Below are 27,621 nucleotides of genomic sequence, written 5' to 3'. Positions count from 1 at the left end.
ATCTCAAAGTATTCACATATTCCCAGATATTTCTACATGAATCAAAGCATCTAGTCTGTATTAATGTGTGTTGATACTTAGCATAGAGAGTTATAGTAACCTTCTCTTTAGCAACTCAAGTTTTCTGAGTGGTATCTTCATTTAATTAGCAAAACAAAAACCCACAGATACAACTTCTTTCTTCTGGTTGATGTGGAAGCAGAGCTGTCAGGTGGGAAGGAGCCAGCCTACAAAAGCTCATTAGCCTTTTAAGTGAGCTCGATTATTTTAAAAGTTTGGTTGAGCATGGTCACTGAAATCCCTTTACTCAATTAAAGTATGTGTAGGATTAATGATTTTAATGTTAGCAGGTTGGAATTTGGCAACATTGGGTGAATGCATGAAATATTTTATAATATATATATAAGAAAATATCTTTTCTGGGGACTTGAACTAATTTTCCATGAAATACTTGCTTTTATAGAGGTTGTGTAGACCAGAATTGAAGGGCTTTCTTTCTGTCTTATACAACATTTTCCAAATATTGTAATGTTTTTATGTCTCCGGCACTTTGCAGATGCTAACTCATTTATTTTGTGAAAAATACATGTTTGAAAGGTACTTCTCACTGTGAATATAATGATTTTTATCTACTGATGGTGCACAAATTGAAGTCAGTTTGCACTATGTTGCAACCTACTGTCAGTTTGGTAATCACTTAGAATGTTTGCCCCATACTCCGTGACTGTTGAGTGGAGAATTACCAAATCTAATACAGAATTGCCTGAATGAACCTGAATTAATCTGCACTAGAACTTTCTCAGCAAGAAACAAAGAATCATGTAGCTCTGTGAGCATGTGATGACATGAGTTTTTCAGAACTAGAGCAGAAAACAGATGACACTCTGCATGAATTGCTCATTTGCAGCAGGTGCGAGATGGTCCATTGCTTGTGAGATGATATAAATGTTTATCTTAGTAGTGCACAGTAAACTCTGTGGGTGGGATGGTTTTATATTTATAGAAGGTAAATCCCTTGGGAAGCACTACCATGGTAGCTCTTTGCTTTCTCAGTTGGATGTAGGCATGTCTTTTGGTTATATGTGTTTGTGTATAAATAACGAAATGCAGTAGGTGAATTGCCTTGAAACTGCTTTAAGCAAAACTGCTCCTTGTTCCCAGTGTGACATGTACATGTGTATATAACATAAATGTGTGTCTGTATATGTATTGGACTGCCTTAAAACCCATATAAAGAAATGGACCTGCAGAGAAGTAAACAAGTTTCCAAGAGCCCAAGATGTTGGCAGAGATTGACTGTGTGTCTCTCGGCCTCATCCCATTAATGTTAAAATAATCTTTGCTTGATGAAAACCTAATCAGAGAAGTGTTACTGTTAATTTGATTACAAGATAATTTCAAAGCATTTTCTCTGTCCTCGCCACCCAGGCGCCCCTTTATGGCACTAAACCTGTTGTGCTGGCTTCATGCTCTGATGAGGGTTCTTGAAATAGTGCCTATTTCATGTAACATTGTCATTTGAAAGAGCAGTGAGCTGTTATTCTCACAGTTTATTTGAGACTGACGTGCAAGACAAAGGAAAACGTGTGAGCTGGAGGAAGTGCTCTGCAGCAGGTGGAGAACACGTTATTGCTAAGTTCACACAATAAAAATGCCTTTTGAAGTGTTTTCTGAAAGTCATACTTGCCCCTGTTCAGCAAGCGCTCTGTGTGTCATGCTTATCCTACTCAAAAAAAAAAAAAAAAGACAGATTCATCACACTTCTGCCAGCTTCTCCTTAGCACTCAGAGTCGATGCATTTCACAAGTCGTGGGAATTGTTGTCAAAATAGAGTAGCTGAAAAGATCCGCTACCTGCTGTGAAATATTCATGGGGAGCTCTCTTGCCAAAATTGTACCCTCCCTTATCTTCCAGGGTAGAGGGGGATGGCAGCTGCCCAGCCATCAACTCTCCAGCCTTCACTGGTACTACCAAGCTGTGTCAGAGAGAGCTGACTTCACACATAATTCGTACCAAGAGCAATTAACTGCCTGCACTCACAGTGCACCTTTGTCTTTTTTAGGCATAACATACAGCAATACTAAAGATTTATTATGTTTTTATGGAACACAAATGCACTTAAGAGGTTTAAAACAGGGTGACTTACACATGTAAATCAGACAACACTTATCTCGTTGTGAGGGTGAACAGATTTCTGTCCGAAGGACCTTGGCACTTTGCCATGAAGCTCAAGGCAGAGTGAGTTGATCAGCAGGTTTTTGTGTTACAAAAATAAAATGCATTTTGGCATATTTTTACTATTTTGCCCCCCTTCATTACACAGAATGTACTGTGCAATTGGAAAGAAATTTGCATCTGATTAACGCATGTTATCATTAAAACTGAAAGGGAAAGAGCAAAGGAAGGGCCAGGAGCTGCATCTCTGGATTCCGTTTCCTCTGCAGGGAGTCTCTGGCCCATGGAGCAGAAGGTAGCTTGTGGTGGGAGCAGAAGAGTGCAAAATGCAATAACCCAGGATATTTCCTTAATTAGACGTGTCCTAAGTCTCTATCTTGCATATATTTAGACTGAGGGAAAATAAGACAAATGAGAGTATACAATTAAAATCCTGGTGAGTTTATCTTACATTCTGAGACTGACCTCAGTGCAGATGGGAGGGATGGGCAACACCATGGGCAATGAAGTGTGTTGTCTGAGTATAGTAGTTCTTGTAGCGTGTGTTTTGGGAAGCAGCTGGGATTGTCAGGTAAAACTCACACTGGCAAACCAGTGCATTCTGTGTGTATGTTCCAGTTGCCTATAGTGTAGCAGTCTGAAAACTCCTACTCAGTTTTATTCATGCTAGTTAACAAAAAATATTTTGGTTACTTTTGGCTACTTTTTATATTTGTTTGCTGTTTTGGGCTAAAGAAAAGCAATGAAAAATCCCCTTGAAATGTAAACCAGTTACTTGCTACATGCTTCATTTTTAAATAATGGAGGGTGGGTGAAGTGCTCACTTCTTGGGCATGTGAACCTTTGCCTACAGGCTGTTGGAAAGGGATGTGAAATCAGAGCCAGGAGTGCTGCAGTGAGCAGTCAGAGCTCCCTGATGTGAGCACCAACAGTGCATCTGATGTGTTTGAAGTAGCTGGGGTACCATATGTGGCAAAAACCTTTCTAATTTATAGCAGAGCACTGTCCTGTTACTAGGACTCGCTCTTGACTTTTAGAAGATGTCACGATGGGGTCATTGCACACTGAGGGATTCTCTATGATTGTGGCCAGCTGGATGCCACCCGGATGCTTTTCCTCAGCGTCCTGTGTGTGCTGGCTCTGCCTGCTGAACTCATCTGAGCTGTGTGCCGTGCTTTTGGTCCATGGCTCCTCACGCTCCCGCTTGGAGGTCCCGCCCCGCTCTTGCAGGCGCTGGTGTCTCCTGCGGCAGAGGAGGTGCAGGCAGCCGTAGAGCAGCACTGCAGCGATGATGAGGAGCAGCACGCTGCTGGTGAGCCAGATGCCCAGAGCCAGCTCTTTCTTGGTGCTGCTCGCCGACGCTGGGTCTCGTTCCAGCGTGTTGAAAACTCTACACTGGTCGCTGGAGGGGTTTGCGGACTGGCAGGTCACACACATGATGTACGTCGTCAGGGGAGTCAGGTTTTCAACAACAAAGGAGGAGCGAGTGGTGGGCACCCTCTCTTCCCTCTGGAAGCTCTTTCTGGAGTAGCTGGACAGCATGCTGTTCCAGTTAGGGTGGTACATGATGCTGTAAAAGCTGTCGACACAACTGGCCATTTTTGGCCAAATTACCATTGCTGTGTTTCCTGTGATGTTTTGGATGGTTATTCCCATCAGGATGTTTTTTGGGAGGTTTTTTTTTTTCTCTCTTGATGCTGATCTCCCTGTGGAAAGGGAAGATGTTCTTTGGAGAAGCTGCAGCACTGAGGATGTCGTTTGGATCTTAATCATAGAGCTCTGTAATGTAGGAATTGAGTTTGTTAGGAAAGTATGCTCTCATCTTTGGTACTGCAGTGTGAAAATTGGAATGGCTGTTCATAAAGTCTGAGATGTTTTAAAATGTCTATTTCTCTTCCAAGTGCAAGTGTAAAGATAAACTTAGAGAAGTTCAACCAGAGCTGCTGCCTGTACAAGTGACCAATTGTGTCTTGAGAGATGGTGAATTTTTGCAGAATTTACAATTGAGGAATCACTTCCTTTCACCTTTTTTTCCCAGGTGATTGTAAAAAAATGCAGCAGGTGTTTTTTCCCCTAGTCTGTGTATCTTGTATTTTATGTTAAGTGGCAAGAGGGGTTGGCAGGAGTGGATACTGAGGAATAAATGCCTCTACCGTCCGCAAGTCTTTATTTTTACTTGTCACAATTAGTTGAAAAACAAGAGTTTCCACATACTCTGTGACCACATATTATTTTGTCTCCCAATATCTTACGTTAGTTTCTTATTCACAAGTTCACATAGGAACACATTCCCTATGAAGACAGGCTGAGAGAATTGGGGCTGTTCAGCCTGGAGAAGGCTCCAGGGAGATCTTACAGCACCTTCTGGTATCTAGATACAGCAATACAGCTGGAGAGGGGCTTTTTATACAGGCAGATATTGATAGGATGAAGAGGACTTTAAGCCTAAAGAGGGTATATTTAAATTAGATATTACAAAGAAATTCTTTGCTGTGAGGGCAGTGAGGCACTGGAATGGGTTGCCCAGAGGAGCTGTGGAAGGTGTCCCTGCCTGTGGCAGGGGTGTTGGAACTAGGTGATCTTCCAGGTCCCTTCCAAGCCAGACTGTTGTGTGACTCTGTGATACTCTCTGTGCTTTGCTGCTGAGTTGCACATCTGTAGCCACTGCAGCCACACTGTGGCAGTGGCTGTGAGCACTGTACATTGGTGGTATCAGTGTCACAATAGTGAGTCTTGATGCTAGTCAGCCTCTTGGAAAAGCTTTGTCAAGCTTAGTGAAATACAGCTTTCACTATAGCCTACCTTTTGGATAAATAGTGGGGATTTAAAAAAAATTACTAATGCTCTTTGCTGTTTTAAGTCATTTTATGTAATCCCATAGTCTGCCTGCCCTGAATTTATACTCCTCCTCGTCCTCAATTCAAATTAGAAAATCTGCCAGTATTTTGAGATTCTCAGCATGGGTAACCACTGTAAATAGCAAAAGAAAAACATCTCTTTTCTGCAATTTCTCTAAACACATCTATTAAAAAATACATAATAACAACCAGTGGGTATTTTCATTTGTTTGGCTTGGGTTTTATGCTTTTACTGTCATGATGGTAACTTTTGAAAAAGAGCTTACCTCAGCAATTTAATCTGATCCCTTAGTTTGACTGCCAGCTTCCAGTGGCACTTGTGGAAGCTTTCTTCCACTTTAAAAGTTTCTCACTTTTTTTATGACTGCAAATGCCTATGACAGTAACACTGTATTTCATTGTTTATGACTTTGTTGTGAAAATTTAATATATTTTTTAAGATCAAGTTTAAAATGTTACATTTCCTGGCTAAGTTACAATTAATTATTGAAAATTCTCCTGAGGAAGAAAGATTGTGAGATTTGCTCATAACATATTCTGAAATTATTCTGTAATACTAGTATTTTATACTAGATAGGAGACTGGGAAAATGTATATTTTATAGGATATTTTTAATGGGATTTAGATAGTGGCACTACATTAATAGTAAGAATTCTGTGCCTGTTTGTGTATGAAAATTGTTGCTCAAGGGTTTTGGATTCTGCTTAGGGGGAAGTGGGAAGAAAAATATGTATGTTTATTTTCATGACAATGTAAAACCATAATTATGACTGATCTGGGTAGATGCTGCTTTTCTAATTCTGTGGTATAGGCACCCTTTTTTATACAGCAAAAAGATAAAGGAACTGAGTTTGCTATCAGACAAACTTAACAAACAGACATATTTGGCATCTACCCAGCTACTGCAGATATTAAAATAGGGTGCATTAGTGAGATCAGTTACCTTCTCTTTAACTGGTAGATCCCTATTACTTAAAATCATAATCTATATCTATTATAATCTAGTGTTTTTTTAGAGCACTTTTTAACACAGCCTAGGAACAATAGTTTCAACAGTTTAATCCTCATACATTTTTAAAGTAGAATGAACTGTAATTAAATAACAACAATACATTTCTATTGTTACAAACCATCAGTTATTAGAAAACATGCAATTACTGACATGTAAATGTTTGGAGAAGCCATCTGATGTTTTATGGATCATAAAGTCGTACTTACCGTTGCTCTCTGATGGAAATTCCAGAACAGAATTTCTTTATGGCGATGCTGCTGTGAAAATGTTACAAACACCACTTTTTTTGTATCCCTTTCTACATGAATTATTTCCTGGCTGATGTCTGTTTGCCAGTTTGCTTTTTCTTCTCCTCAGATTCTCTGGACTGAATTCTCATTGCTTGGTGATTTCAGTTTTTTTCTCTGACGCTGCTGGTAGCATGGTTTCTTTGTCTCTTCCACTTAAATTCCTGCAAGAGCACATCTTGTCTAAAGATGCTGTTGCTTTGCTTTTCAAAGACCTCACAGGAGAAGAAAATAATGTCTTTTCCCCCCTCTCTTGCTTGCCTCCCCTTGGCAGTATGCTGCCTGAGCATCCCTGTTATATACTCTTGTGTGTGGACCAGTGATGCTGTGAGTGATTAATGTTAGCACTTTGATGACATCAGCAACTAACAACTCTTTCTTTTTTTTTTTAATTTAAGTAGGGGAGGGAGCAAGTATAGCTTAAAAAATAATGAACAGCAAATTCCCTTCCCTCCCTTTCTGCTTCCACCCCCCTCTAGTTAGTGGCTTCTTCCCTAAGGATTTTATGCTTCTGTGTCTCACTGTGGGGGGGGGAAGTGGTCTTGGTGTGTAATGGTTTTTTCTAAATTCCTTGTTACAGTTTAGAAAGATCCACTAATCCAACATTTACAGGTGGATTGTAAATTTTAGGTACTTCCCCATGAGGTTTGCATGAAAGATATATTTTTAGATTGGCTGGCTTCTTATTGTTATGTATTGGCAAGTTTTTTAAATACCAAAATCATATTTTTAGGGCTTGCTTTTCTATGACAAATTCCTGCTGTGTGAAGAGAGGTTCTCTCCCCTTAACCTCATGGCAGTAAAAGGCTTTAACCCACTAAAATAAAATTCTCCTTGTGCTGTAGCTGAAACAGATAGTTCTGACATGTCTGTTGTAGGAGACTTACCTAATTGGAAACATCAAAACCAAAAAATGAAATCTCATCTTTTAGGGGCAGTAGTATAAATCCTTAGTTTATCAGGACATTCATCTGCACGTATGTTCTTAAGGTTTTCCCAGTTCTCTGTGCTGTCTTTGCCCCAGACCTTATTTTTGTCTGCAGAGAGCTATGGAAATGCACAGGTTGTACTGGAGGGATGCAGCTTTAGGCTGTGCCCTGCTGGGACACATTTGGAGTTTGGCCTTTTAGCCAGTTCTGATGTAACAGCAGGACTGTGTTATGTACTAGGATTCTAATAGTTATCCAAGTGTCTATTTTAGTTTGCATTTAGAATTTTTAAGTTTCTAAGACCTCAGCTGGAAACTGGTGTTTATACAGAGACATACAACATAAATAAAAATGTGCATATTTTATTCTGATTGCGTCAAAAGATGATTTTTAAGTCCTTTTATGAGAATAAAATCCTTCCAGAGCTTGGTAGAGTTTTCTAAATTGAATTCCAACTAGCTTAATGCCATGTGGTTACAGTATCTGGTGTTGACTTGCATGGGTAGTTAGGGCAGGATCTGCATTGAAGGGAATGTTCTTCCTGGAAAATCTTTTGTTACAGCTGTGTGTGAAGTTGAAAGTTTAACAGTATGCTGTTTTCCATGTGTGTTTTAGAGAGAATGAAAATTCAAAAAACCGAAGGAAACACAACAGTCCCTTCTGTATGAAAGGTGACCAAGATTCCTGCTAAAATTAAATTGCAGGGTATTAAGAGAACAACCCACTTGCAGAAATGGAGGATGCTAAGTTAGCCAACCATCTCTAATCTGCAGCTTCAGCAACCAGTTCCTAAATCCTCACATCACATCAGTCTGTACAGCTGCGTTCACTTTCATGGAAGTAAACATGACTATGGCAGAGCACCTGGTCATATTTATACAAGTGTTGAAGAATTTCTATGAAGTTGCATCCCAGACTTAGATTTGCTTTGATCTTGTGTACAGCACAGGGGTTTGAAAAAGAAAGATCCTTATTAATTAGTTGCAGAGAGCAGTAGCTGCAGAAGGCTTTTTTTTTTTGTACTTGACTACTCAGAGACTTAAAACACCTATTATGAACAGAAAATTGAAGTAATTTCTTTCAAGATGTTTTGCACACTAATTTATCTTGCTAATAGATATTTGTCAAAGTTCGTGCCTTAAGAGAAACTGCCAAAAGAGAAATTGTGCATTTAAAGCTTTTTCAGAGACAGTGAGATACAGTTTTTTTATTTCAGTTTTAATGTACTTTAAAATGACATTTAAATTACATTATTATTGAGATATAGGCAGACAAAATTTTCATTAATCATATCTGCTTTCTTGTTTTAGGCATTGAATTTGGCATATTCCAGCATCTACAGCAACTACAGGAATTTTGTTGGTCCCCCCCACTTTAAAGTCATCTGTAGACTTCTTGGATATCAGGGCATTGCTGTGGTGATGGAGGAATTGCTCAAAGTTGTCAAGAGCCTGGTATGCTAATTGTCCTTATTTTTCTGCTAATCCAAATGGTTTCTTATAGGAAATGTCTCAGGAAAAACAAAGTAAAACTGAGATCCTGGATAAAAATAATTAAAATAACTTCCATTGAAATTTGATATAAGCTGTGCTTGATAGTGCTCAATGTCTTGTGTGAGCAATAGAAAGAAGTGCCTTGGTGCCATCAACAGTGTTTTGAAAACTTTTGATTCTTTAGTGGAGATTCATGCAATTTGTGGTGACCTGAACTGTTAGGGCCTAGGTAGGCTCTGGAAAAGTATGAGTAAAAGTATTTAAAATTAGTTGATTTCAACTTAAAGACCACACTGTACATTCACTTCCTTGATATTTTTTGAGAACAGCTGTAGTGTGCTTTCTGTCTGGCACCTAACTTCAGGGCTCTCATTAATGACATCACTGATAGATGACTCCTTAACAACAGGAGTTTAACCTCTGTGCTTGATTAGCAGTGCTGCTCAGGCCAGCCTTGAAGACATTATCCACACAGCCTGGGTATCCTGTATTGGAAAGGGCCTTCTTTGTAACTGGGAGGAGGTTGAGGTGCTAGCTGTTTGCTATACTATTAGAATCTATATATACAGCCACAGTGCATTGCAGTTAATTTAAGCCAAAGAAATTATATTTTCCTCCCTGTTGTTTGTAGGAGCATGCTGCCAAAATAATCCAAATGTACCAGGGAAAGCTGCGGTATTCATAATCGTACTTCAGGCACTTGACACATTTGGCAGTTTGTTTACAGTAATTCCCACAATGTTCTAAGTACATTTCTGATGTTCTAGAAAGGCTGAATCCTGCTTGAAAACATGCTGTAATTTAATCTTCAGGGAGAGAGGAAGACACTCATATTTTCCAGGGTTTGATTGTCAAGTATTAGTTTGCTGTGTTTTATGAGAGGGGTTTTTTTATAACTTATTGGTAAATTGTCTCAATTCATTAAAGGTGGCATTGGACACTTGGTCATTTATAAAGAAGGTTAAAAGGCCTGGGGAGGGTGTCCTGCCAATGCCTGATGCAGATGCTCAGATATAGGTGGACAGATAAGGGAGAGGTCTCTAGTGGTAGGAAGACAGGCTGACTGGAGGCTGGGACTGTCTCAGCTGCTATGTCCAGAAGAACCAGTTTGGGCTCTTGCAGCCATTCCTAATTATAAGGGCTTTTTTTCGTGTTGCTTTTGAACACATTCAGATGCTTTTTGAATGGTTTTGACAGCATTCAGATGCAGCTTTTTTAACCAAAAATCTAAAAGTTAGTTAGACAGTAAAGAGTCTGTAAGAGAAAAATATGTTTTCATTTTTTACCTTCCTGGCTTTAGCAGTTGTGCTACTCTTATAGCAAAGATGGCTAATGCCATGTGAACTGTTTAAATTTGAAAAAGCTGCCTTTTTAAATATGATGACAGGCAGATTTAAATGCAAGATTTTTGGAGCTGTTTCAGTTCATGTATAGTTTGAATGCAGTTTGTTGTAAAGTTTTGTAGTTCAACAGCTCTGACATGTTTACACACATCTGTTTTCTCTTAGTTACAAGGGACCATTCTTCAGTATGTCAAGACCCTAATGGAAGTGATGCCTAAGATCTGTAGGTTACCAAGACATGAGTATGGTTCTCCAGGTTAGTCTGTGTTTGATGTTACCTTAGCAGCCTTAATAAGATGATACTAACCACTAACTTCTGAATCTTTTATATCTGTCTTTCCCTCCCTCCTTTTTCTCCTGATAATCAGATTTTAGCCTGGCTTTGCTTTTTTATTTCTTTTATTTTTCACCGTCAAAAGAATCATTGAATGCTATACTTTCTGAAAGTACTTACTGAAGTTTTAAGACTTCTGTATGTAGGGCAAAAGAATGACAATCTGTATAGAGTCAGCCTTGTGAAATAATTGATCTTGAGCTGGGATGTCCACAATAGTTTCTGTTTCTTGTCTTTCTCATAAGCTTGTTGAGCTTTTACCTCAGCAAGTTAGCCTCTCACATTTTTTCTGTTTAAATGTCTAATTTAGGTAACCCAGTCCTCTGGAACAGCCTCTATTCCCTTTTCCTTTGCCCTCACCAAATGCAAGATAAAAGGAGTGATACTGTTGGAAAGTAAACTGGTCCTGCCAGAATAGTTTTGTCTGAGGCTTGTGTGGGGTGCATCTTAGCCTCTCAACAGGAGGTGTGACAGTTGCAGAAGAAGAAATGGCATTGAAAGCTGCTTGCCACTATGGAGAAATAATTGGCTAATTAGTATTTATCATATTGTTCACTGAAATTCTGAATCTGCTTTCCCCTTCAAAATATTCCTCCTTCGCAACTTCTAATTAACAGAAATTAGTCCTTCCATGTGCCACCCACCTCCTGAGTTTATTTTTCCAGAGTCACTTAGTTTTATTAAATGCCACTCCAACTGGAATGAGGTTGGGTTTTTTCTGCTTCCCACAGCTTGCTTGACGTTCATTACCAATGTTAAACGAAATTGAGGTCTTACTAAGTGTTTCCTTCCTGTTTTTCTCCCTGGAGCATAGAGATGGATGAATCATGGTAGTTAGGAGTATAAAAATAATCCCTCTGAGGCTTTTAGCCATTCATTAAGGTCTGACCACAAAAGCAGTAGGTATTCTCAAATATAGATAATGCATCACTAGGATCTGTGACGCTACACGTGATATTAGGAAGCTTGCCAGAAATCCTCACCTGTAAGGGCTAAATATTTGGCAGGAGATGCCTAGGGATTTTAGGATAAACCTTTCTCTTAAAGTTGAAAGACAATCCATCCTATAGGAAAGGCAGAACTTTACTGGTGCGGCGGTAACAAACTACTTTGACCACATATTTACTCTTCCAAAAGAAATGCCATTTGTTTAGATGCCTGCTGTACCAAGAGATCAAAGCAACTCTTGGTTTTACACTGGAATATCATACTTACTTTTAGAATTGGACTAGATCTCAAAATCCCACCTGATTCTCTGCTCCTTTACTGCCCCTGTTCCTGTCAGGTTTTGTCTTAACACATGTGGTTTTCCTGTTCTGAACTATTTCTAGCAGAGGACACGTAATGATCCCCTGGAGAGTCTCTTCCAAGAAATGCAGAGACAGTCTTTATAGCACTGTCACGCCGTCTCTCCCTTTCCTTTTGTAGTTGCCAGACAGAAGAGGTTTGTGGAAGATCAGGACACCTCCATGGCTCTTTCACATCAGGGAAAAACTGCCCTGTACTCTCTGGCACCTCCCCATCATGGAGCTGTCTGCCCTTGGAACAGACTGGCTGAGAAAGGAAAATGTTCCCTGTGATGAGGATGTGCTGCAGATTTTACCCTTCACTGGGAGAGGAGCTGCCAGACTGTAGAAGGGCAGGCTCAGAGTGTGCTTCCTTTGAGTCACTGTCCTGTCATTTCTGTGCTAAATTCTCTTCAGCAGTCTTTGCCACACCTTGTTTATGTGTTTTGTCACAGAAGATGCAAGCCACACACCAACTGTTGTCTGTTCCCTCCTCTGCCTCCAAAAGCTTCCTCAGAAGTTGTTAGCTGTAGTAGTAAGGTGGGGTATGTCTGTGTGCTGCTTCTGTTCTTTCATAACAAATCATTTAATAACTTCTTTATAACTGGTTCAATGTACATATACAGACCAAAACTGTGATTCCAGTCTTTAGATGAAGTATGCAGATTCTCATCTATTATTAATTCAGAATTAATTTCCTGAGTCCATTCTCCACATGCAAGGTGATTTAAGCACACTCAGTAAGTAAGCCTCTAGCTCTTTCATGCACTTCAGACTTTTCAGTTGGAGAGTTTTGTTTGGACTCTGCTGATTGCAATTCCTTGGCCCCTTCAGCCTTCTAGACTTGTGGATTTCTAACTGGTGATTTATTGCTGCTAAAAGGAGCAGGGTACAGACAGTGGCATCAGAGTTGTTCAGGACTCCTCTTTGCCAATGGGTTTGTTTCCATAGGAACAGTCTAAAGCAGTGGGGAACTTGTTCATCTTGTAGTCATAAAAATATTTGTCTAAAAATACATTAAGCATAAGGATTTTTAAAGGGACCTTTTGAATTTACTAAAGCTCTTAAAGGAATATTTGCCTTGTAAGAGTTTAAGCTTGAAATTTCATCTTGGAGGTAACATTTTCTCTGCTATTATTTGAGTATTTGAACCTGTCTCTTCTGCTTTTAATGAATGAGTATCCTGCCACTCTGATGTGTCATTGAATACCATGAGGAAAAGTAGTTTGTCAGCTCTGCTGTGAGATGAGGCTTTTGTCACTGGTATACTACCCCTCCAAAATAAACTTTTTAAAAGATCAATGACCTTAGCAAGATACAAACTTCATGAGAAAGGAGACAAATTGTGTATTTTTTCCTAAGTGTAAAATTTCCATGATTCTTCTTTAAAAAAAAACCATAACAAACTGAAACCAAAGAAACAAAACACTCAAAGCTGGTGCAGGACAAAGCACTTGTTATCCCAGGCCATGGCCTCTTGAAGTCCCACAAGTTGGCATGGCAGTTTGGGGAATCCTTCCAAAGCCCTGTGCCACAGGCTGCTGTGTTCCCATCCCTCCCTGGGCTGATTGTGCTGCTGGCAACACTTTGGGACCTGTTTCTGCACAGCAGTCTGGCAAAAAAGAGTCTTCCACCCCTTCTTGTTCTGGAATATTTCAGGACAGAGTCTAATAGGGACTGGAGCAAGCCTGGGCTGGGAAGCATGAGGAAGGGCAGCAGTGGCTGGAGGCTGCAAGGGAGGCATCACTTGGGGCGTAGCAGAAGGGTTTGTAATTCTACCTGTTATCTGAGGTTTTTGATCAAACTCAGATAAGGAGGAGAATAATTCAGGGGAGGGCACAATGAAGTCTACATTAGATGAAGGAAATTATAGTATTCATGGGTCTTCCTGAAACCTGTCCAGTGGAGAAGGATTTGGGAAGGCATCACAGACTGTTTGAAAGAATTTAGGGGAAACCCAGATCACCTTGATGATTTTAAGAGGACATTAAGAATTCTTTGGATATGCAGAAAAATGGAATATTTCTTTCTAGAAAAATAAACACAGTGCACAGGCTCCATGGTCATAATTCCTGGATACATGTATATGCTTGAACCTGATGAATATTTCCATTGATGGGAATGAATGGCAGCTCTGTTGATATGCAGAGTTAATGATGTCTCTGGTAAGCCAAAGAAGCATTTGGATGCAGCATTTGAAGGTCTCTGTGAAAGTGAACAGAAACTAAAGGTTTTTTATGTTTAATAGCACCCAGTTTCTTGGGAGCAGCTTTGCTATTGCAGATTAGTAGATTTTATTTGAAAATAGCCAAGTCAGTTCTTTGCAGAAAATAACCCAAAACAACTAGACCAAGATTTATAATCAAGGTCCAGTTTGTTTGTAGTCAGAAATTCAGTTCTAGAATTAATAGCTCATTTTTGTCCTAATCTTTTAGGTACCAGAATTGTTATAAGCTCTGGAACATGTTTGATTTCAGTCTGCAGGTGTGAATTGAGAAATGAAAGGTGACCAAAGTGAAGGAATCCAACCAGCTTTGAGTTGCATGTGTTGATTTGCTCTGACTTCCTAAATTAATCAGTGTACAGACTGCACAGCTGAAACTTGGCATCTGCTGTTGGAGTGCTGTTGAGATAGGATTTTGGAAGCAGAGAGGGAGCCTAATCCTTTACTAATCTTCTGTACTTTACTGGGTCTATTCTATATCAACAGTCTTTGCTTCTGTTGAGATCTGTGTAAATCAGAAACTGGGATTATGTAATCAATTATTATGACACCTAATGTCTCCCATCTGCAGGAATAGAGGGATTTAATTAAAACTGCTTTCTTGGAGAGGAGGAGCAAAATACCTTGATTCATTTACCTTGCAAAGTTCTGTGTGTATATATAACTAATTCAGTGACTTATGAATTCCACCCACAAACAGAATTAGAGGAAGAAGGAAGGTTGCAGGCAATTAAGTGAAATTAATTTTCCTGAGACACTCATTCTTCTTCCAGGGCTTTAGTAGGCATGCATCGTCTTCCATAAAAATACACTTCTGTGTAATGTGCACAGAAGTGTAATTTGGAATGGCATTGCTCAAACATTAATGAAAACATGATGATGTATTTCTGCCACAGGACTCCACTGGGGAGCAGATTGGTCTTTCATCAGAAATAGCCTGTGTAGCTCTGTAAACTTTCTTCTGTTTTGCTGGTATATCAAGCTCTTGATCTAAAGGGAAGTACACTAATGATGGCAGCATTTGAAACACCTGCATGCTAAGTACTGGCTGTCAGATTTTCAAAATAATACGACAATTTGTTCATGAATGCATGTGGGTGTGCATATTTATATATCTGTAGATGGAGATTGGGGCTTTGAGTGAAGAAATAAGGAACTTTGTTAAGGACTTTGAGAGGAGCTCTTGCTGCAGCTTGAATTGCTGCTAGTAAAGTCCAGGGTAAAGAAGCAAAAAAGGCTTTTGCATGATAAACATAGATGTTTAATTCAGCCGTTGTCTTGGTTTGGGAAGACAGGAGTCTGCTAAGGAAGGCAGGAGCCTCCCCTGAAATGGAGAATGTAAACCCTCCCCACCCCTCCAAATTGCAATAATTTTAAATTAAGGGGCTCTCAGGCAAAGATTTGGGAGCAGGACATAACAGTTCTTTAATAGGGAGGGAAAAAAATAAAAATAAACAATGCAGTCCACTAGAACAACACTGACAGAGTCAGAACCCAACCTGACACCCTGTTGGTCAGGGTGCTGGTGGCAGTCCGATTGAAAATGTGGCTGCAGTCCTCTGAAGTATCAGGTGTGGTTCTGTTGGAGCAAGTAGGATCTGTAGAGAAGGATGTAGTCTTCCTCTGAAGATCCAGGAGGAAAAGGCAGCTGCTGTTCCTCTGGGGAATCTCGTGGAGAAAAGCTGTGCCACCATTTCAGAATATCAGAGTATATCGGGGTAGCAGTGCTTGGCTCCTCCCTCTGGGCGGAGCATCTCACAGTGGGATGTTATAGTTCTTATCAGTCATGCACCAATATTCAATACTCTGTTATCAGCAGAGGTCCCCTCCCGAGGAAGGTGTGAATGTGGTCATTCAAAGAGAGAGATAAGGCAAACTGCTCACTTGACAAGGTAATCAACCATACAGATGGTAATGGAAAACATCTTGCATGCAACCTTCAACAGCCGTGCAGTGAGATGTTCCGCTCTCCGACCGACATCCACTCCCGCCAGGGTCCCCCTCTCCCTGCCAGGGGCCTCCCAGCTGACCTTGGTCTCCAGGCAGTATCAAGGTGAGGGCCAATCAGGGAAAAGGGAGGGAGTGGCTCAGGAACACCTATGTTCAGGCATAGGGACAGGGGAAGGAGCCAATGGGGTGTAACTTAGGAGAAGCCCCTCCAGGGCCTCCACAAGCTCTGTCATCTGGAGTGACTGTAAAAGACAGTAGATAATTTTTATGGTATGAACCTCAAGACTCTTTGACTTTTACTGTCCTGCTGCTTTTGGATGGACTTAATATCTCATTTTGGTTTCCATCACACTTTCGGTATGAGTCTCGTTTCTGGTCACAGTTCTCTGTGCTACTCCTGGTTTCTCTCTGTCCCATCCTGCTGCTTTATATTTGCTTCAGGTGACATGGGTTATTCTCAGGATTTCATTCCTCATATTGAGAAAAAAATATTTCTCATCTTTCCACATGTCAGCCTTTTTTCCTGAAACTCCCCACAAAATCCACAGGCTGGGTAGGGAATTGAATGGACTCTGAAAACCCTGTCCTTTTTGATCCCTGTCATGACCAATGGTTGTTTCCATGTTGCAGCAGCAGAATCTTCCTTGCTGTTCTGCTCAGCTCCTGTTTCTCACCACACTGCTTCCCACCCACCACACAAGCTAAAGCAAAGAGCACGTCTATGGCCATGCATGTCACCAGTATCCTGTTGCTCAGATAGTGCTTTCTCTCCATGGTGACCCTGTGGAGAAGTCCACAGTTCCTCGTGGTGTTTCAGGGAGTCTTCCTGGCCTTCTGTTGATTCACCATCAATCTCTGTCTATGTGGCACAGATCATAAGACCAGAAAGATTGGTAGATGTTCTAGTTCGATTTCCTCCATGGCGCAGAAGTTAGTCCAGGATAACACATCAGACTTTTGTTTGCAGAAAGTCTTGGAATGAGGAAAGTATTTGATTTCTTGCAATTCATCCTTAGAAAACCTTTCTTTCTAGATGTGGAAATCCTTTCATCAACAAAAACTAAAGAAAGACTAGGGTGTGTAACTGAAACACACTGAAAGTTTGGGATAAAGCTGATTTCAGTTCCCTGACTTTGCATTTTCTTCCTAGCATCAAAAACTTTTGGGGGAAAAAATTTCAGCATTTTCAGTCTGATCTTTAAAATGGGAGTCCTGGTATTCAGCGCTGCAGCATCCCATTGCCATGGTGGGCAGGTCTGTTTAAATGACACACACCAAGTCTTCACTGCTCCTCACATACCTGGGGATTGTGACTGGCTGGTATCCTGCAGTGTTCAGTGAGCACTGACAGCCTTTCCCACAGCTTTTCCATTCCACAGTCCCTGCATTATGGGGAGGTGGGAATTGGTGATGTGCTGGCATTGTTTGCTTTTTAGCTAGTTGTAAAAGTGTTACCTTGGAATAAATTAAGCTCAGCAAGCACTCGCTACATCTGACCTTTCTCCATCAGTTTTTCAGTCCTGTTTTTCTCTGAAGTTACTAAAGTACTAAAGTTAGGTCTGAAATTCACCTCCAGTGAATACATGTGGGAACACTCATTTACTGTCAATTTTCTGTTGACAAACAGTTCTTTGAGATGTAGCAGAGCCAGCCGTGCATCCCCTAATCATGCACTTTACACATGTTTTGTGTTACTAATTTTAATGATATGAGGCTTTCTGTAGAAGTGCATGGGTTACCTACGTAATTCTTTCCTTCACTGTATGTTTTCAAGTTCCTCTGTGTCAGTGGGTCTTGGGTCTTCAAAGAGACAAAAGCAGTTGTTGGTTGCCGTAAAGTTGTTTACTGGTGGAATACATCAGTCTCGAAGGCGAAGAGTTCAGAGTATTAAAGTCCGTGCTAAAAGCTTTCTGGAATAGAGTCCCAATGTCCCGAGCAGAAACAGCAGCTCCCACACCTTTTTTTTTTATTTCCTTTTTTTAATTTCCTTTTTATTATTTCCTTTTTTCACCTCAGTACAGGGGGATTTTATTCATAAATCATCCAATCAGCTAAAAACATGATTCTAAAACATTCTTCCTGCACCTATCCAAGCTTGATTCTAATGTGAAAGTAGTGTCAGTTCTTACACAAAATCTACGCATATAATTCTCTCTATTCTATCTAGAAATGCAAGCAGTGTTCTGCTATGTTTTCATTATGTCTAGAGCCATGTTAATTTTGTGAAAGGTAGCACTACTGGATTAAACTAGTCTTTAAGGCTTTTTACTAGCTAATAGTTTCTTAAGGCACTTAAGATGTATTTCTACTTACTTAAATTTGCGCTCTTACTTCATATCTGTGTGGCTTAATATATTTCAGTTTCTCTAAAGGTTCCAATTCAATCCCTGCATCCCATTCTCTCTCTGAGGGACTCAGAGAGGCTTCTATTTCATGCATTCCAACATCTCTGAATTTGAGGAATTTCCTTGGAAGAGATACGCTGCAGGCTGGGTTTCATGTTTGTGTGCTCCCTTCATCCATTGCCTCACTGAGTAGATCGCCAAGTATGATCTCCTGCATGAGAAGTGTTCATCAGTTGTGTCAAAGGAACTCATGGGAAGGTGCTGAAGGGCATCTGTGTTCTCTTTCCTTGTCTTCTCTCAAGTGCTTTAGATGTAGTTGGGTGGGGATTTATCAGCCTTGATTCAGTGTAATGGAAATGAATTGCTGTGTGCAGCATGAAATTTGAAAGCTTTTTATGATGCATTTTCTTCTCAGTCAAGTGTTTTGGTGGGTTTTTAGAAGGGACAGGCTTGTGCAGAAAGGTGGAGAAATGCTGCTAAGAATTAACTTGCAAAAAGCTGAAGAGCTGTCTGACCTACTGTAGTTCCTACTGCTCTTCCATCCTGCACATGGCTTGAATCTCTGAAAGATGACCAGACTGGGTCTCTGCAGAAGCTGCTGAGCCTGGGGTTTCCTGGGCTCCTCTCTAACCAAGGGACTGTGCAGCCTTTCTGGGGCTGGAGGGCAAGGACTGGAAGTCCACCAGCATGTTACGCATCACCGTTGTTCAGGAGAAGTTTGATGGAAAAGACACATGTTTATGTAAACTATGTGGGTTTGAAAATCATAATTTTAGCTGGTTTTTAACAGTTTTGCAAAACTTTGACAGAAACTGTGTTCTGGTTGTGCTTGTCAGCAGGATCTGGTGTACCCTTGCCTGCAGAACTCGACTTGAGATCTCTGTATTTGCTTCAAGGGGTCACAGATCACCTCCAGCCCTGTGGCACTGTCAGAGTTATAGCCTGACACTACCCTTCTTCCCTGTATCTGAGCTCTCTGCTCCTTGCTGGCTCTGTCATCCATGAGAATAGCAGCTGTGAATTGAGTCTGTCAGTGGTGCAGCAGGTTGGGGAATGGTGGCTGGAACAGGGCTTAAAGAGATGAGAGCTCTTTTCTCTCTTCCTGCTCCTGGATATTTTTTTCTTACCTCTTATACTGGCTGCCTTTTCCAGGAGTGAAAAGTTAGGCACTTCACTTTGCATGATTTATCCAATTGAAAAGGTCAGTGGACTGGCTTAAACACTTCATAATCTCTGAGTTTTAATGCATTTAAATGCTGCTGCTTTCAGTTTCCTCTAGGCTGCATGTCTGGAGATAAAATCTCATGTGCTGATGCATGGAGAGGGAAGTCTAAACCTGCACCCTCGGTTATTTGTATTCTCAAACAGTGTATGGAGGCATGTTTGTGCAACCTTTGAATAGACAGATTGGTTAGAAAAGGGCTTTTGAAGCAGAAATTTAAATTAATCCTGATCTCTATGACTCTTATTCACATGGCCAGTGTCTTTTGTCTGCTTTCCTGAGGTAACAGTGTGCCTGTGTGGTCATCACTAGATTTGTTCTGGCTACTGAGACTTTTTTTTCCACTTCTTTTCTGATTTCAGGTATCTTGGAGTTTTTTCACCATCAGTTGAAGGACATTGTTGAATATGCAGAACTGAAGACTGTCTGCTTCCAGAATTTACGGGAAGTGGGAAATGCTGTCCTGTTTTGCCTCCTCATTGAACAGAGTCTGGTAGGTGCCTGCTGTGCTAGTTTAAAATCCATCTGTCTCTCAAAATGTACTCTCATATTTTTGTTACTAACGTCATCAATAACAAGGTTGAAATCTGTGAGTTTGCTGTTACTGATGGGCAGATGGGTAGGAACAGTTCCCTGCACTCCTCTCTCACAGTCTTGCAGGGGCTTTCATGTCTGTTAGATACAGTAATGCCTGACTTTGCTGGGTGAGAGACACTACCTCTTGCATGGTACCTGAGGATCTCACATTGCAATCTTCACCATAAATTATAATCACCTAAATTATAATTAAATTAAAACCCCCTGACACTCCTGCAGCCAGTCACAGTGTGGCCACTCTTCATGTCAGCAAGCTCTGCATCTGGTACTGCTGTATTCCCTTCCTGCATGTCATTCCTGTTGAGGTCTGAAACATCACAAGGTTAACATGGACATCCTTGGACGTCGTCCTTGCTGCTTGGATGGCTGACAGTGGTGCAGAAATCCACTCATCTGTCCTGGCTTGAACAAAACTGTGAAACATGTCAGTCTTTCAGGTGCTTTTGATGTATCTAGAGTTTACCTTACACTTTGTAAACCTGCCCACAGCTGATGGTACAGTGCTACAATTGATCTTTATCCCTACCTCCAGTTTTCTTTTCCCATTCTTTTCCCATCTTATTAGTATTTACTATTCAAACAAGATGCCCAGACCTGTGATTTCTTTGTTTTCAATGCTTTTGGGTGCTTACAGAGGAAAGGTGGGCATTGATAATGGATCAGAACAGCAACAGGTGTGCTGGCTTCCCTTTCTTTACCTGCATGGTGTTGGTGAATGTTGGGTGGGGGATGTCTCCTCCTGCTGCGCATGCAGGCACCCTGCCCAGGCTGTGCAATCTCACAGTGCTGCTGAGGTTGGGCAGCATGCAGAGATCTTTGCTGACTGCAAACCAGCCACGTCATTTCCTCAGCAAGCTGGCTGGGGGCCTGCTGTTGGACAAAAATAGACCCTCACGGAAGGCTTCTCTAGGGTGTATTAAAGCTGTCGGTGTTAGATAAGGTAACGAAGACAGCCTGTTCCTCAGGGTTCCTGCTGATGGTGTTAGAGGATCCTTCCGTCATGGTGGAGAATAATTGTAGGGCCTAAGGACGCACAGCAAAGCTGTAGTCAATAATGGCACAGCTGAAACAGAATGAGAAGCTGGACTGCTTTGGATTCAGGCTGAGTGGCTGCATGGTGAAAGGCCAGGCAGGGCCATCACTCCCTCCTGGGAAGGATTGAGGGTGTACCAGAGTGACACCAGCATGGAGGTACCTTCTTTGGGATACCACCGAGATTACCCTTTGCAGTCACACATCTCTGCTCGTTGCCTCTCCTCGTGTTTTTGTCCTCAGTCAGGCCCCCATGTCCTGTGATGTATTTCAATATTTTTCCATTGTGGTCATCCCTCATAACTAATCTAGATTTGAGCGCAGTGCAAAGTATAACTCTGAGTATATCTGTGGTAGTGGGTGGGTCTCATGCATTGCCCTGGCTGACATCAAGGAATTAGAAAACAAACTGGAAAAGGCACATGAGCCCCCCAGCACCCTAGCCTTGCTAAGAGTATGGATGATGACCGACTTTTCTAATATTAATGTTGAGGGATTACAAATTAGTAGGGTCTCTGCTTCAAAAATGAGGAGTGGGTCGTAGCAAAGTCATGCATCTGCTTCTGGTCATCTGCATTTTCCCTGTGTGTACAGAGGAGCAAAGAAACAGGAGACAGATGTCTTCCTTTCCCCTGTCCCTAAAGATGTAAAATACTTCGAAGACATGATTCTCGGCTGTTGTCATAGTCTCAGCCTGCCTGGCAGGGAGACGCTCCCACCACGATAAGCTCCCATTAGGATAATGGGTTGTGGCTCTGGTAAAAATAACCAGGCAGTGAGTGAGTCATCCTCTTCCCCCTTTTGTCTGCGCGGGAGCTGTCTGCCACTTTCCCACCGAAATTACTCATCCTCCATCAGTTTATTTAATAAATACCCCGTCCTTTATGAGCTGCCAGCTGAGGGTAGGGGGGGGGGGAGTTGCCGGGGTTTCTTTGGGAGTGCAGAGGAAGCGCTGGTGAAATGCAGTGGTCTTTGGGAGCGATCCGTGAGGGGAGGCCGGGCTCGGAGCGGCTCCTGCCGTGGTGACAGAGGCCGGCTGCCCTCTGCTGTTCCTGCGGCGCCATCGGCCTGCGCTCGGAATCCTGTTCTGCCTTTGGAATCCCGTTCTGCCCTTGGAATCCCGCTGTGGGGGTCTGGTGTGCTTTGGGGATCGATGCTTCTGTCCTAAATGCCTCCCGTTTGCTTTCTGTCCCAGTCTCTGGAGGAAGTGTGTGACCTGTTGCACGCGGCGCCATTCCAGAACATCCTGCCCAGGGTTCACGTCAAAGGTATGGGCAAAGTGAAAACTCCTTCCTTGGGTAACACCTTCTCCCTTTCCCTTGCTGCTGCCGTGCCTTCAGTAACCACCTCCAGCCACCCTTTACCACAGCACTGGTAATTACAGGACACAGGTATCAGATCCAGGCCCGTTTGTCTGGCTGAAAAAACAAATGTTTCCTGGCAATTCTCTGTGCAAATGACAAGGGGAAGAGGAGGAATGCCATGCAGGGAAAAGCAGGATGGATGCCCAGGGCAGTATTATCCTGCTTTGTGGATATAGAGGCTTTTTTGAAGCTGCTGTTTAGCTTATAGGATTGTCAGTTAAATGGGGTGTAGGGAGTCTGTCAGTAAGTTAGTAAATAAAGGTGGTCCCTGTCGATTTTTCACTTCCTTTTCACTAAACTGAGTATGCAGTAGTGAATATTTGCAGGATTGCTTCCTGTGGTATCTGCTCTCCTCATCTTTCATCATCAGAAAGTGAGCTCTCCCCTCTCCTCATTGCCCTCTCTTCTTACTGGGTTTCTTGTCTGTCTCCTTTCTTTTCTGTTTCTCACTGCTGGAGCAGCTGATTTGAAATCCCATCAGCTACAAAACTCTGAGAATATTTCCAAGCTCACAGTAGCTACTTGCATCTCTGCATAAAACTAACCAGACCCTTGTAAACAGTATTTTCCCATTTGCCAGAGAACATTTCCTACTTGCCAGTGTTGAGGAAGTGCCAGCTGGTTTTTAGCCTTGCTATACACAAAATTGCATCCTCGTTTTACCTCACCTTCTAGAGACAAACATTTTATGCATAAAGACAACTTAGTTGTCTTAGTACAAGTGGGGATCAAGTATCTTGGCAGCAGCAGCATAACACAGCCTTATATTCTTACTTGAATTTAGTTAATTAGACGTACTCTACTACAAATCCTTTCTGTTTGCACATGTAATGTAGCATTTTAAATATGTATTTCTCTAAAAGTGCATTGAAGATTAAGCAGCTATTTAATACTTAAATTACCTAAAAAGAACAGTTTTCTTTTCTCTGGATAAAGATTGTGTTAAATTAAGAATTCTCTTGGTTAATTGCAATTTATGATTGCTCACTTTTTAAAAATTTTCTTTCAGAGGGTGAAAGACTTGATGCTAAAATGAAGAGACTGGAATCAAAATATGCTTCACTTCATTTGGTTCCTCTCATTGAAAGACTTGGCACACCCCAGGTAATCTTTCTCATTTGTGTCAGACACAATTCAAGAAATTTCTGAACATCAGAAAGCCTGTCCTGATAGCTCTGTCAGACCTTCAACCTGCACATCCAGCTTGTTCACACACATGATTTTTATTTAGATCCATAAGTTTGGAAAAAGCTGTTAAAGCTTAGAAGTTTAAAACATTTGAGACTGGGGCAGAAGTGACACATTTGGGGGAAAATGCTAATTGGTATGTATGTTTACCATGGGATACCGTCCTAGTGTAAGGTCCAGCCTGGGAGCTTCTCCTGCAAATTCACCAAAAGCAATAAGTTTTTTTTGTGCACGTGCATATATGTTTTTAAAACATTTTGTCACTCTTTCAGCCACTTAGAAACTCTTGGAAAATGAGCTGTCATTTGATTTAAGGTCTCCTGCAAACAATGACCAAAGAGAACATTCTACTGCCTTTGCAGCTTCAGCGCTGTTCCCCTTTCTCAGGGGTGAGGTGCATTAATACCCTGCTAATCTTAGCAGTTTACTAGTGGTTGAGATGTGAATAGTAGAAAGTAAGAGCAGAATGCCCTGAAGCAGAGTTCAGACAGCTTTTGTCATCGTAGGTGCTGCTGCACTAGGAGAGAGCTTGTGTGATGGCACAAGCTGGGACAAGCACAAGCAGCATTCCTCTTTTGGGTTTTGTCTGAGCCTGTTGGTGCTCCCCTTTGGAGCTTTCTCATCTCTAACAGCAGCAGCTGAGGGAGGTGTGCAGGAGAGCACATGCAGGAGCTACAGCAGAGCACTGAACTCTTTGGTTTTGCTTTCTGCCTCCATTTAGAGAAAGAATTCTTTAAACTTCCCTGAGATAAATCCAGGACTAGCATTACTGCAGTTAGTGTTACTCACTTTAAGTCTGCTTAAAAAGGATTTTACATTTTTCTCAAAAGGATTGTACAATTTTACAATTCACAGTGAATGTTTTTCTACTGATCTGATCTCCAGGTTATCAGTGTCTGACCCTCACTTTAAGTCAGAAGACATTTCTCCTAGAATAAACCGCGTGAAACTGAAAAATGTATTGTATTTATTTTTTAAAATAAAATTTTGTGGTGAAGTGGCTTTTACCAGGATTTTACCCTTTGTTTCTCTGCACTTCAGCAAATAGCAATTGCAAGGGAAGGGGACTTGCTGACCAAAGAACGCCTGTGCTGCGGCCTGTCCATGTTTGAGGTCATCCTGACGCGGATCCGCTCCTTCCTTGATGATCCCATCTGGCGCGGGCCCCTGCCCAGCAACGGGGTGATGCACGTGGATGAGTGTGTGGAATTCCATCGCCTCTGGAGCGCAATGCAGTTCGTCTACTGCATCCCCGTGGGAACGCACGAGTTCACTGTGGAGTACGTGCTGCCAGCTGCCCCTGTGGGCAACAGTGCTCGGCTTGTGCTGTTGTGGCAGCGGGGCTGGAGCGGGGGCGTTTGTGTGCCTGCCTGCAGGAGCTGAGGGCACAACCAGGGAGAAGTGCTGCCATCACCATGAGGGGCTCATCAGCCACGAACACAGATGCTATTGTTATCTGTAGTGAAAATAACCCTCTATTTTAAGTATTGCCAGTGTATAGTGAATGATCCTGTGACAAATGGGCCCTAGCACATGTCTTTCAATAGGGGTAGTGCCCCCACAGACACCCAGCTTAAATAAAGTAGCAGAATATTTGTGCATCTAACTTTAACAATTATTTCTTTGAATTTAAGAGCAGGAATGACCACTTGGAATTTCACATGATTAACACGAATTAACCAGGAACTGTTATTTTTTCTTGGTTTTGTTGCTTTTGAGAATACACTTTTGAAAAATTCTTGAGATGTAACATGCTCTTTACTGGGCAATTAGAAAATGGCATAGGACATTTACTTCCTTTCATGCCTGCAGCCTAAAGGAGCAGAGTGGTGTTGAATTCCCACTTTTTTTCTTTGCAAGCATTGTTTCCACTGAAAATGAAATGTAATGCTGCAGGAGTCTAATGGGGAGTAAATGTTTTTGGAGTAACTCTGTTACGTGAAATTCAAGGAGGAGGGGGAGTTCTGTTTTTTTATTAAGCATCTATTTGAATTGCTTGTGATATCTCCAATATACCAGAGCTTTTGCTTTCTAGAGGAATGTCTAACGTATTCATTATTTAGTGAAGTGGCTGATTACTGAGTGTTTGCTGTGACTGTGTTTTGAAGATGTAGTTGAAACCTGCTCTGTGGCGTTTCCTATTCCAGGCAGTGCTTTGGGGATGGCTTGCACTGGGCTGGATGTATGATCATCGTGCTTTTGGGACAGCAGCGGCGCTTTGACGTGTTGGATTTCTGCTACCACCTGTTGAAAGTCCAAAAACACGATGGCAAAGATGAGGTTATCAAGAATGTGGTGAGTTGAAAACATCTGCATTTGCTTTAGTAATAAAGACAGCAACTCAGAGCTGTTTGTATTCAGATGCAGCATAGATGTGGCAATCCTTTTTTTTAGAACGAATTGCTGAAAATGAGGGCACCAGGATTTTCAGAAACAAAAGATTAAGGCTGGAGTTGGAAGACTGGTCAAGCAGAATTCCGATGTCACAAATATATGAGATTTTCTTAATGCCTTCCATCCTATATATGCTCATTCTCAAAATGACAAGGCTGCTCTAAATTGAGCTTCTCTGCACCCAAAGCAGCACTGTCAAAAACCAAAATACACCTTGTATTTCCACTGGCTTAGCAGTGCGAGGGAAACATTTGTAACATTGCTGGGAGAGATGAGCTAACAGCATTGGCTGGTTTACTGGCTAAGGCTTTTCATATCCAGAGCTAATTCCTGTATCTGTTCATTTGATGTTTGCAGCCTTTGAAGAAAATGGTTGAGAGAATTCGCAAGTTCCAGATTCTGAATGATGAAATAATTGCTATTTTGGACAAGTATTTGAAGTCCGGCGATGGAGAGAGCACACCTGTGGAACACGTGCGCTGCTTCCAGCCACCAATTCATCAGTCCCTTGCCAGCAACTAGATTCTCACCTAACAATACTTCTTGCACCTCTTTAGGCTAAAAGTGTGAGAAACAAAGCAAGAAACAAAACCCACACCAACAGTTTTGAAGAATACTCTCATCTGCATTTTTCAGTATGCCTGTGCCATTTGAGTGGCACATTGTTCTTTCCAGTCTCCAAGCACAGTAACTGTATACAATCCATACTTATTTTTCTAGACTAAAATTTTATACACTTTGATTAAAAGCCTGTAAGATTTTTGAAACCTCTTTGCATTCCTGTCTGAGGTGACCATTTTAGACTGGACTGGTATAATTTTCCCCTGAAGCTATAGAAATAATGGCTGTGGAGGGTAAAAAACGGTTCTGTAGAAAAAATTTTTAGAAATCAATGCATAATTGTTTGTATTAGAGCCTTAATTGCTTAATTTGCCTTTATTAAAAAAAAAAGAGAAAAAACAACAAAACAAACTCTGCTGGTGCTTTGTGAATAATTTTCTAGTCAGTTGACCCTTTTTCCTCTTTGCAAATCTTTTCTCAGAGATCAGTAATTATGGAAATGAAGGTTATTTAAAGTGTTTGTTTCAAAGTTATTTAGCACGAAGGTGATTTATAGAGTCTAATCTTTTTAAAAGGTGGAAGTTTGATTGATTAGAATGGGGACTGTTTACTTTTTCCTAATGAGCTCTTCTAACACAGTTTATATTTTGGTTTGCAATACATACCTGTGTACCCAAACATGTTACAAGTGATGAAGAATTCTTGTTTACAAGAATCTTGACTACAGTGAGCAGGTGTATTCTATCCCAGTACATAAACTCTAACGATGTTAATCATTATTTATTATGGAAAGTATTTGTTAAATTATACCTGCTGTATAATGCAAACACTGCATCAGTAAAATTGTAAAACTTTGCAACTATAGAAGTTGAATTTTAACACAAACCCTTCAGCCAAAAGTAGTAACTCCTGCTTGCTTACTCCAAGATCCTGTCAACTGGCTTTGGGATCAGCCCTAACAAAGATGTTAAGATGGCCAAAACAGACCCAGACAGATAATTACATGTTTTATGCAGGATATGGATTT

At 41.3% G+C, this 27,621-nt stretch overlaps 2 protein-coding genes across 4 annotated transcripts in view; one reads left to right on the top strand and one right to left on the bottom strand.

The window, feature by feature from the left end:
* CYFIP1 (cytoplasmic FMR1 interacting protein 1) overlaps positions 1–26,984 on the top strand; it is a 76,639-nt gene extending 49,655 nt beyond the window's left edge. For 2 of the 3 annotated variants that reach the window (XM_030962194.1, XM_030962027.1), the window contains exons 24-31: positions 8,572–8,715; positions 10,263–10,353; positions 19,821–19,951; positions 22,283–22,355; positions 23,461–23,555; positions 24,681–24,919; positions 25,787–25,934; positions 26,391–26,984. In XM_030962194.1, coding sequence (XP_030818054.1) covers positions 8,572–8,715; positions 10,263–10,353; positions 19,821–19,951; positions 22,283–22,355; positions 23,461–23,555; positions 24,681–24,919; positions 25,787–25,934; positions 26,391–26,555 — 1,086 coding nt within the window. In that variant the 3' untranslated portion in view covers positions 26,556–26,984. The remainder of the gene's footprint in view (positions 1–8,571; positions 8,716–10,262; positions 10,354–19,820; positions 19,952–22,282; positions 22,356–23,460; positions 23,556–24,680; positions 24,920–25,786; positions 25,935–26,390) is intronic. The other variant, XM_030962114.1, reaches the window with a different exon arrangement.
* On the bottom strand, positions 2,733–6,583 carry LOC115911357 (fibronectin type III domain-containing protein 9-like). The gene is made up of 2 exons (XM_030962323.1): positions 6,252–6,583; positions 2,733–3,954 (listed from the first exon to the last, which is right to left on the bottom strand). Exon 2 carries the CDS (start codon positions 3,946–3,948, stop codon positions 3,160–3,162), a length of 789 nt encoding a protein of 262 aa, XP_030818183.1. The 5' UTR covers positions 3,949–3,954; positions 6,252–6,583; the 3' UTR covers positions 2,733–3,159.
* Positions 26,985–27,621: the final 637 nt, after the last annotated feature.

This window comes from Camarhynchus parvulus, chromosome 1, assembly GCF_901933205.1.
Source record: "Camarhynchus parvulus chromosome 1, STF_HiC, whole genome shotgun sequence".
Lineage (NCBI taxonomy): Eukaryota > Metazoa > Chordata > Aves > Passeriformes > Thraupidae > Camarhynchus > Camarhynchus parvulus.
Note: the sequence above shows the minus strand (reverse complement) of the source record. Positions and strands in the feature narration are given on the sequence as shown.